The sequence below is a fragment of the Quercus lobata genome, chromosome 5, assembly GCF_001633185.2.
Source record: "Quercus lobata isolate SW786 chromosome 5, ValleyOak3.0 Primary Assembly, whole genome shotgun sequence".
Lineage (NCBI taxonomy): Eukaryota > Viridiplantae > Streptophyta > Magnoliopsida > Fagales > Fagaceae > Quercus > Quercus lobata.
In genome coordinates this window covers 1,884,521-1,895,332 of record NC_044908.1, presented here as the reverse complement: position 1 = coordinate 1,895,332, position 10,812 = coordinate 1,884,521, and the positions used below count along the sequence as shown (strand labels likewise).

The following is a 10,812-nucleotide window of genomic DNA, read 5'->3' as shown; positions in this document are numbered from 1 at the left end:
TTGTGTTTGTTGGATGAGTCAAGGCAAGTGAAAAGGATTCACCTGCAAGACCATACAGGACTGCACTGCATTATTGGTTAAATACTAAACAATTCTAGAAACACTAAGTTTTCAAAACCTTTTTCACTTGTTAAGATGGTCATGATTAGAACATTACTTTCATATGGGCTAATCATTGATACCGCTTGTATTAATACAGTAATCACAACAGGCTCCGTCAATAGTTGTGAAAAAGAGTCTTGAAATTTTATATTGAAGCACTATCATAACTAGAACTGAATGTCTGAGATTTAAAATTGAAGCATTATTATAGATATTTACAAGGTCGAGAACTTTCAGTCTAAAATCTAGGGGAATCGGCGGAGTTAAGAGCTCTTCATATCATATTTACAAAGTAAAAATCTTTGCAAGTTTCGAACCTAGATGATGAAATGGAGTTGATGCTCCAGAAAGAATTAGCTATTGGTATTTTACTTATTGTACTTCGATATCATGCCCACATGGAGGATTTCGATATCGAATAAATGCTGCAAATCTTACATGACTTTGAGAATTAATTGTCTGGAAGAATATAGCCACCACCAAATGCCAATGGTATTCTCTTTTGATTGGTATCTTACCATTTATTCTATACGGGGAACCCAAATCCTTCGGACGGGTTGAATCAGATGATGGTGAGAATAAATGTAATGACAAGAAAAAACCTTTTAAGTGAACTTTAGCGGAACAGCATCTCGCCATGAGTTACCCACTCTGCAAAATTTCCGGAAAATCCAGCAGAGACATCATCATTCATGATCTCCATTCCAGACTGCTGCCTTTCCTAAAGAAGTACCAATGGAATTGATTATCTGTTTCAAGGCATGGGGAGAATTCTGTCCTATAAAGTCTTCCTTAATACATTCAAAATATACATCATTTCATAAAGATGCCAGCAGCAAAATAATAAATACTGACCTTCATGCTACTTCTAGACTCACTTGCAGATGTGGTTGTGTCAATCTTAAGCCCATCCGCAAAATTTTCCGATGAAAGGCTGGTCATAGACCTGCAGCCAAATAAACCAGTGGACATTTGCCAATGATCTCTTAAATCAAATCACTCCCTTGTTTAAGAAAAAGGTGGATGGTGAAATCGTAGGTTTCAGACCTATTGGATGCTTGTGTAACTTACCAATAAAAAGAAATTAAATTAAATTATAATTATAAAAGAAGAAGTGGTCAGTAATCAGACTATAACAGCTGAACAATCTTGTCTTGCAACTGCCCAACTTAAGTCCTATGGTGAGGCAGAGAATATATAAGCCTAGGGTCCACCTAATAGACTACCACAGAGAGTTTAGCATTATCAGACTCTACCCCAAATAAAAGCAAATTTCTCATCTTTACGAACTTCATTCTCATAAAGATTCCAAATTCAAGAAATTGGTTCAGATGAGGATATAAAGTCGAATGATCTTACTTCCCAGATCACCACCAAAATCATTGGCCTTTGGTTATCCAAAAGGAGTGCACAGTATTGGCATTAGCCTCACCCCATGGGGATGGGTGGGGGTAGACTTTTATATTCTTCATGCTTCAACAAACAGCATCCTCTTCCTCCAGTCACCACCAAATTCCAGCCTGATGAGTTGACTTCTCCCCCAAAAAATAGTCTTAGGTGAGGGACATCATGTGCCACAGGAACAAGACGAACAGAGCAAGAAATTTTTCTTTTCTTACATTGTAATATCAAAATAAAGCTTTAGCTTCTTCATTTTTCACTTCAAGGTCAATCCAATGGCTATAACAAATGTGCTTATGAGATGCCAACAATGAAATATATTTGATTTGATCTTTACATCCTTTTGACAGTGTAAGGCATAATAGATTCATGAGAACTACCTTTCATATATTTCTTCTTCACAAGAATTTCCAGACGAAGAAAGCCAGTCCACATCAAGATAATTTGAGCATGTACATGCATCCCCATGGTTGTCATAACAAATGTAATTGCTTTCAGAACATTGGTCCTCTAGCATATCTCTAAAGAGCTGCCTGCGAGACATTGAAGGAGTAAACCTACGAAAGACAGTCAAAACATATGAGAAGAAATTTAGATGAAGGCCCATAGGAACAAAAGAAAGAGAAAGAAACAAAAAATCTAAATATTCTACTAAAAATTGCATGCATGCAACCTTTTTACTTCTTTTTACTAAGGATGATATAATACTTGATATAAAGAAACAAAAGTACTGGAGGAAGACTGAAGGAAAAGCAGAAAAGTTCAGGAGTTGAAACCTAAATTTATTAAAGCAAGTTCTCGAGGCAGAGAATACAGAAAATGTAAATGATCAGACCTGCAATAAGATATATCACTTTCACAAGTTGAGATCTCTGGCGTGGACTCTGAAAGACCTGTGTTACGTCCTTGCCCTTTTTCAGACAAAGGCTCGTTATGTCCAATGTCTGTGCCCACCACAGGTGAGTCAATATTTCCATCCGATAGTGATCTTTTAATAAATGACCTACAATTAAAAAAATCATAATAATAATAAGCTATTTGTAGAAGCAGCCACATTGTTTTCCCTAAATGAACTTTAATCATCAAAAGGACAAAAGCTGTGAATTTATTTCCCATTCCCCCACCACAAAAAAAAAAAAAAAAAAAAAAATCAGAATAGCACTCCTTCCCATAAGATCATCAAAGTGGAGACAAGTGATCTATCTAACCCACTCCAAATCTCACAAAAACTCTTTTAAGTTGATAACACAATAAGATTTTGGGTTTCATCTGAAGAGAGGAAAACCCCTTTTTTGTTTAGTGTCTCTCCAACAGTCATATAAGACCAAGACAAAAAGGAATATAACACACAAACCAATGTACACAACCTTTTGATTCTCAAGAAGTGAAAAAGAAGAAAATCCAGAAGAAAATTGTGCGATTTTATACACTGTTAAATTTAGAACTTGAACCAACAAAGAGCAATGGCAAGAAAGATGATCAAAACTTCTGCAAATGAAGTTTAACAAGAAAGTCTGCAAAAGAGTCCTGCTAAAGCTAGATAAAGCTCTAACTTTAGAAACAAAATCACTTGTGAGAAACGTATATGAATTATCATTAAAAAATACTTGAAATCAATAAAGATAACTGTAATAAATTAACAACAAACACGCTTCTCATGAATTTTCCATACTTCCTGAAAGAATATTTGGAAAAGTTAGCTACCAGTTCAGATAGCATGGACAAAATCCTATATTCAAAGAAATTTCTGACTTAGAAGAATATTGAACAGACACATTCTCCCTTCTTTAGTAAAAAGTATTTTAATTTTATTGTTCAACAGCAATACAAATTCTCTCCCAAAAGTTTCATCAATTTGGAATGACTGAAAAGGAAAAAACAAAAATTATACCTAATATTCTCATCGGCAAAATTAGGGCTACGCCTCCCAGCATTGTAATGCTGGTCTGAATCCAGTTCCCACAGCTCTGCTTTACCCGGTTGTGGCTGGAAGTAACCCAGGAACCTGTACAACCATTAAGTCAAATTGTATGTTAAAACTCTAAGCCAATTCTAACTAATGAAGTGGATTACTTGACTTACACATTAATGGCATTCTGCTTCTCAGGATCCATACAGGTATTACTGTAAAACCGTTGTAAGGTTCTAAAGAACTCCTGCGACTGAGTTGCTGCTTTCCACTGGCCTCGTCTCTCGGAAAATATCTATTAAGCATAACCATTGCAAAATTATTGAGTGACAAGATACTGAAATTTAATTAGGAATTAAAATAGTTTCTAGCTTGAATAAAACAGATAAGAATCAACTGCAATGCTATAGACCATTGAGAAGGGACAGCTTCTAAGAGAATGAGAGGTTTTAGATGACCTATTTAAAAATCTGAAACTAGAAGTTGTCAAGCCAAGGGTATGGGAACATGGTTAAGAAGGCATGTACAAGAAGTTTGAAACTAATGAAGGACAGGTTAAAATCTTAAAAAAATAAATAAATAAAACTTAAAAAAAAAAACACAAAGGGATCGAAATATTTAATGAAGACTTTATTAAGAATTGTCACAAGGTGAGGGACAAGGGTAATAACAACTAAGAAACAACTTTAAGCTTCACTTGCTGTCTAGCTTAAAAGGACATACAAGAAATTGTAGTCCTTAATTTTTAGTTTGTTTGATTACATTCATCACACTATTTTTTAAATCATAATGGATCCAATATTGATTTAAAATTTTCCAAACACCAAAATTTAGAAGGATCACCTTATTATGTGCTGCAGAACCACCATATTGCAATGCAAGTGTGTCACCCATAGTTTCATAAACTCGCATTAATTCCTCTGCCAGAGGGTTATCTAGATCAATATTTGGGGAATCTAAAAATCCTAAAGCGTGCAACTGACGTCCGAGGGCAACTAGCCCATAGGCATATTGTGCAACATTTGTGCGATCTAAACAGTCTATGCAATTGGTTCTTAGAACTCCTTTTTGAAACATTGGGTGCTTGACATGATAGTCTCCACTTGCATCATTACTACCACTACTATTGCTGACTTCTTTCTCCGGGTTATCAGAATCTTCATTCCTGCTGGAAAAGTTCTCCAGAGAGCAGTCCCCACTATTACTTTTCCTGCATAAAAAATGGAACTGTCAGCCATGTGTTGACTAGGAAGTATCTTTCATCAGGAGTAATAACAAATCCTAAGCAATGAAGCCTCAAAAAGAATGTCCCAGAACAAGCTATGGTATTTTATATAGTAAGCCGATCCTATACATACACATAGGAACATATTTATTCAATTAGATGAACCACAGGTAAACCATAAAGAAAATTCTCTGAACAAACCCCAAATACTTTTTTGAATATGAGCATGTGAAAACCATATAAATGTATGAAGAAATGGGCCAAAATGGAATTCTATTAATCTTCTGGATTGTACTATTACAGAAAATTAAACTTATGCATGGGGATTGAGGAAAGTTATTAGCATTCAATCCATAAAGTAGTTAGAGACGGAAATTCAGGCACATCAATTCATGATATTTGAATTATAAAAATAAATGATGAATAATTTGAGGAAGTAGCATCCATTGTCGAAACTTACTCAAACCAGGAACAATTCAATAATCCCTCTGGCCTTAAATTTGGTGTTACTTGACAATAGAAGATGCCGGTTATGTTCAAAGCATATGCAGCCACTTTTCCTAGCTGAGTCAACACATTGGTAGCTTTGCTGCAAATAAACAGGCTCTATTCATGTCAATCATGCCTTTATATATACATATAGACACAAGTATTCACATCAATCATGCCTTAAAAGACTAGAAAACTAAAAGTTTTTATACAAGCATGCAAAAGCCAAAGCACCTTGTAGAGTGTCTATGTAGATCCCAGTGAAGAAACCTAAGGCGATTCTCAACACTTAAATCTTTATTAATAAATCTGATAGCATTTGCAAACTCAGCACGAAGAACAGTTTCTCGAGGTTTCCTCTCACGTGTCTGTTGATCACCAACCATTATAACCACCAAAAAAAAAAAAAAACCAAGAAAACAGTTTAAGAGAACACACATTGAATTCACTAAACTTCAGATACAAGACCCAAAGCAATAGCATGGACAGAATTCATTTCTCAATAAATGCAGAAAGACCTACCTTAATTAAATTCAATATAAGTATGGGATTTCCATATCTCTTGGCAAGATTTTCAAAATGAAGTCTTGTGGCTTCGTAATTAGGGTCCTTCCTCGATACTACAAAAAAAAAAGATATCAGCAAAATATAAACTGAACAAAAAAAGCTACAATGAGAATAAAGTGTGCCCAAGTCATACATATAATGTCAGGTTTGAGATTCAATCGAGAAGTTTCCTGGGACCAGAAAAGGGGTATCGATCCCCGGTTCTGCACAACAGAACTTATTTGCCTAGAGTATCCTTCTGGAGAATCTTCATAAATAATCTGTTCTGTCTCAACATCATTAGCTACTCTACCCTTCTCATTGACACCTCGTTTTAAATATCTGCACCAGAAGATGGAAAGACAAAGTGAGAGTCATGTCTAGAGAGGAAAGTTTATTCTACCAAATGGGAAGCAAAAGATCTGCAGAGTGATCATCTTCAGTGTCATACTATAAAAATTGCAACATCCAGAAGGAGCAAAGATCAGAAGTTAAGAGTCTTTAAGTCAATTTGAAATCATGAAGAAGCAGTTATAAAGGGTCATGTGGCCTGTGTAGACCACTATAAGGTGCATAGATATGAAAAGAGGTAAAAAGCCAGGTATACCACATGTAGTATCAAATGAGTGCAACTTAAGCAAATAACTATGAAGCATGTTTGAGCAGTCCCCAAACCTGGTGCCAGCATAATGACGTGATCGTCTAGCAATTAGGGTCAAGTTGAAGTCCCTACCAGATACAGAAAGTTTGACCTGAAAAAACAAAGCATGAAATAGTTAAATAATATCAAACTTTTCAATGTTTTCATTCTAGTACATAATAATATGTATATATCTAGGAAAAATAATTGTGAAGGTTGCAAGCCTGCATGAATCACCAAACTTTCCAAGTTTTGTCACAAGTAGGCTGCTTCAATCAAGAGGAAAAACAAAATATTCCAAACTAAATATTGAAAAACTACATATTCTCCCAACTTAAGAAACATCTAACATGCTAATAATCTTAAAGCTACCAAACTAACGGAATTTCTTAACCAAGTCATTCTCACTCTAGATATATACATTAAGAAATGGACTACATAAAGAAGATATCAGGTAAGAAATTAATAAAACCAAATGACAAAATACGAGAAGCAGGGGACTTAAAGTTTCCTAGAAGTTCCATTCTGGCTGCATCCTACATGGTGGTGGCTCAATAAAGTTATAAAGACAAAGAAAACCTATATAAATTAATCAAGATCCACGTTCCATACCTGTTTAAAGAAGCCATACACTAAGGCAACGGTCCAGAGAGTATTTTTGAGGTTATTTCGGATTCCACGAGTTAAGTACTCATTCCATACAAACATTGTTTCATAAAGTAATTCTTCTGCCTTATTATCACATAAGTTCTTTTGAAGACTACGCATGACATGGTAGGAGTAGCTGAAAACGAAGTCCTTCGTCAGATCCACTGTGCATAGGAGCTTCTTGTATCTATGTCCACCAGGAAAAGAAATGCAACAAATATCAATATCATTATTACATCTAATAATATGAACATAGAGGAAATAATGTTAATGAAGCAACCAGGAAATATTATATATAAAAAATATATATAAAACATAAAGGAAAGAAAGTGATTATCCCCACAAAACCCTGATGATACCTTGTCTCATTCAACATGTTATATTTACATCACAACAGCAATGAAGTTTTGCCCCTGAATTTGCAGGAAACGAACCAGCAATAACCTCTATGGTAGATGAAGAAGGATCCAACAACAACATTCAACACTATTTAATTTTAAAAAGTATGGAAGATGCGTCATTTGTCACAATATAAGAAGACAAACTACACACTAACAGAGGAACACAAGACAAGTTTGAATCGAGGAAGCTCACATCATTGATTTCAAACTGCAGGGTGAATACAAGGGTAGTACAAAGATTACCTCGAAAATGTAGAAGTTGCCTACTATTAAAAGATGAAACCTAAAAAGAATACCTTCCCCCAGAAAGAATTAATTGAAACTAAGATAAAAGAACAACACAATAACAAAATCCTCATTCAAGTACATATGGACAATCTATAATTCTGATTGCTACTCTCTTAGGTCTCCTTAGAAGTACTAAGGACATATTACATTTACATGCAAAATGGACAAAAGACCTGTTCTCGTTCTTAGAATTAGCCATTTCGGACTGCACAGTAGAATTTGGAATTGGAATTATCTCGCTCTTGGCAATGGAATAAATTGCATGCCCACATATTGCACCGATCTTTCTTCTTTTTGTAATAAGCAGCATGTAATAAGGTCCTAAAAATTTGATGAACCCTATAATCAAAAGAAAACACCATGAGTTCTCAAATACAGACAGACACTGAACAAATGTTTTTCTTATTAAATGAGAAAGATATAACATACCAATGATTCCATAACAAGTGGTGACAAATTTAAGTCCACCCGTACGCTTGTTTCCTTCATGAATCCTCCTTAGCAAGTCATAGCATTCGATTTCTGAGTATTTTGTAGGGTCTTCAAGAATGTTTAACTCAGAAAGCTCCAATCTGTCAATCTTTAGCACCCGCCAAAAAGTCCTGTTCTTATCTCTTCCAATCATATAAAATTTCTGTTGCATATAGAACGCATATCAATATTGCATTATTATAGTTTGATAAGAAAAACATCAACTGGCATAGCTGCATAGATAGATCACTTTATACAAAGAAACAAATAAAGAACAAAACTTTTGAAAACCATTCTACAAGTGATGTATGCCCAAATTCATGATCAAGCATTTTAACAAATCCATGTCAATATTTTAAATTCACAACAGTGTCATTGCTACATATCTCTGCAAGTTTCCAGTAAAACAACACATGATATGAACTCCAAAACATCAAATACCAAAATGCATTAATTAGCAAGCTAAAATGTAAAACAAAACAGGAGGCAGACAACAATCAAACATGAACTTGGACTAAAACACAATAAGTGTCAATTGTATAAATCAAATCCCCTTCCCCTCCAAAAAAAAAAAAAAAAAAAAAAAAAAAATCACTTCCAAAATATTCCCCCATTATACTCGAAATCCAAATCTACACACCATTCCAAATCATGCTCAAATGCCAACCTCTCATCAGAGGTCACTAAACCAAAATTCTTTCAATAATTATTACCTATACAAATCCAATCACACAATCAAACAACAATTATAACAAATCTCAGCAAACAATTCAAATTCAAGTCTAGTGAAGGAAAAAAAAAAAAAAAAAAAAAAAAAAAAAAAAAAAAAACCAAAACTACCAAATCCAGAAGGAAAAAATTCAAATATGAACACCAATTTGACCAACTAAGCAGTAGAAAACAAATCAAACATATATGTATTATACATACCGAGCGGGTCTCGTAGAGTCTGAACTTCTGCAAGTAGCAAGAGTTGGAGTCTGGTTCTCCTGCAATCCATTGATGGAGCTCTTTTTCTTTCACTGAAGCCATGATCTGGATCCCCCGAGCCTAATAAAGCTCGGGTCTTTCACTCTATAATCTCAAAAACACACACAAACAACAAAAACAACCAAAAAAAAAAAAAAATGACCCAGAACAACAAACACAGAAAAACACAAGAAACAATAACAAAAACAAGTCCTTCACTTCCAAAAGGAACAAACTTTATCAACACAAGATTCAATCTTAGTTCTTACAACGTATACATATACAATGAGACAACAGACCAAATAAAAAACAAAGCAAAGTTATTGAAGCAAAGTTATTGAAATCTAAGCTGAGAGACAAAAAGAGAGGAAGTCTTTTCTAGATTGTGAAGGAAGAGGCACAGGGGGAGAAAGAAAGAAAGAGAGGCAAAGCCACGGAGCTTCGGTGACTGCATCCACACAAAATAAAAAATAAAAATATATATCTCATTTTCTTTTCTAACATTTATATATATATATAGAGTGTCCAAAAAAAACATATATATTATATATTTTGCTTCACCTGATCTCTGAATTTTTTTTTTCTTTAGTTATTATATTTAAGTAAAAATACAAACCAAAAAATAAAATGTAATTTTTTAGGTGTAACAAATTAAATCTTATACTTAAATTGTGTTAATTTAAATTCTACTCTATTTTTTTCATGTGAAAATCAAAATCATCAGTCCCATTTAAAATATCACAATTTTGTTTTTTGAAAGCAAAGGTAGTTTTTTCTGTTGAACTCTAAAACAGATAAGCGTAAAAGTTTTTGTATAACTCGTTGCCTTTTTTTGGTAAAGTTTTCTTATCTCCTACTAAATGTAAGGAAACGAAATAATAGGTTATACTGGTTAAATAAAATGGCATTCTTTTGTGTACATTTGTGTTAGATTTATGGCATATAACTTAATGGAAAGGAATGAGGTTTTTTGTTGTCACAATAATATAAAGCGTAAGGATTCAATTTTGTATTTGTTTCCACTTTTATGAGGGTAATAGTAATACTTCCCGTTGCCAAGAGTTTTGTAACAAAATTAGTACATTTTCATGCACAAAGTGCTCTAGATTTTAGAGGAGAAATTATTCAAACTACAAGGTTAGCAATATATTGTAATTATCTCTTAAAAAAATAGTAATACTGCTTGACAATAAGTTTAGACGTGCTACTAAATGAATTATCATTTCATGTTCTCAACTCGACCCAATTCAATTCAAAATATTATATAGGGTTCCAGCAACTTAATTTGTTGAGTCTCTTACTCTAGAATCTCTTACTCGTGAATAGGATATATAAAGGTTCGAAACTCGCATACACTAAAAATAAACACATCGGTGTCCCAACCTAATGATAAAGAGTAATCATCATAAAACGGACATCATAACTTTAAATTTAAAAAACTATCAAATTATATTACCAAAAAAAATAGCAATTTAGTTATTTTTTCATCAATTTTAAATTTATATATAGTGTTACGTCATTTAAATCATTTATAACTCGATTTTATACTATTTTATTTGAGATTTATTTAGACTTTATATATTTAAATTCTGGAAAAAAAAAACCTATATATTTACATACATACATAGAGAGAGAGAGAGAGAGAGAGAGAGAGAGAGAGAGGTGAAAAATTGTACATTACAACATGCTGCTAATCCTATAGGTCGAACCATTTTCCCCCTAG

The 10,812-nt window shown here is 33.7% G+C and overlaps 1 protein-coding gene across 4 annotated transcripts; it reads right to left on the bottom strand.

Moving 5' to 3' along the window:
• Positions 1 to 221: 221 nt before the first annotated feature.
• Positions 222 to 9,560, bottom strand: LOC115988702 (phosphoinositide phosphatase SAC2-like). Of its 4 annotated transcripts, none has more exons than XM_031112302.1 (16): positions 9,051 to 9,560; positions 8,079 to 8,283; positions 7,823 to 7,988; positions 6,925 to 7,147; positions 6,348 to 6,424; positions 5,827 to 6,014; positions 5,649 to 5,746; positions 5,361 to 5,494; positions 5,098 to 5,226; positions 4,256 to 4,622; positions 3,586 to 3,707; positions 3,395 to 3,508; positions 2,339 to 2,506; positions 1,884 to 2,060; positions 958 to 1,048; positions 222 to 875 (listed from the first exon to the last, which is right to left on the bottom strand). In XM_031112302.1, the coding sequence occupies exons 1-16, from the start codon at positions 9,150 to 9,152 to the stop codon at positions 789 to 791; spliced, it is 2,448 nt and encodes an 815-aa protein (XP_030968162.1). In that variant the 5' UTR covers positions 9,153 to 9,560; the 3' UTR covers positions 222 to 788. The 4 variants fall into 4 exon arrangements, with proteins under 4 accessions (XP_030968162.1, XP_030968164.1, XP_030968161.1 ...); XM_031112304.1 differs by having other exon boundaries at positions 222 to 851; XM_031112301.1 differs by having other exon boundaries at positions 222 to 823.
• Positions 9,561 to 10,812: the final 1,252 nt, after the last annotated feature.

Bases quoted from the DNA above. Each gene is read 5' to 3' on its own strand.
- LOC115988702 (XM_031112301.1), bottom strand. From the start codon at position 9,152: ATGGCTTCAGTGAAAGAAAAAGAGCTCCATCAATGGATTGCAGGAGAA. The intron at 7,148-7,822 runs GTCTTTTGTCCA...TGGTGGACATAG, and splicing joins AATTCTAAGAACGAGAACAG to ATACAAGAAGCTCCTATGCA. The intron at 3,708-4,255 runs GTGATCCTTCTA...TATGCTTAATAG, and splicing joins GTTCTGCAGCACATAATAAG to ATATTTTCCGAGAGACGAGG.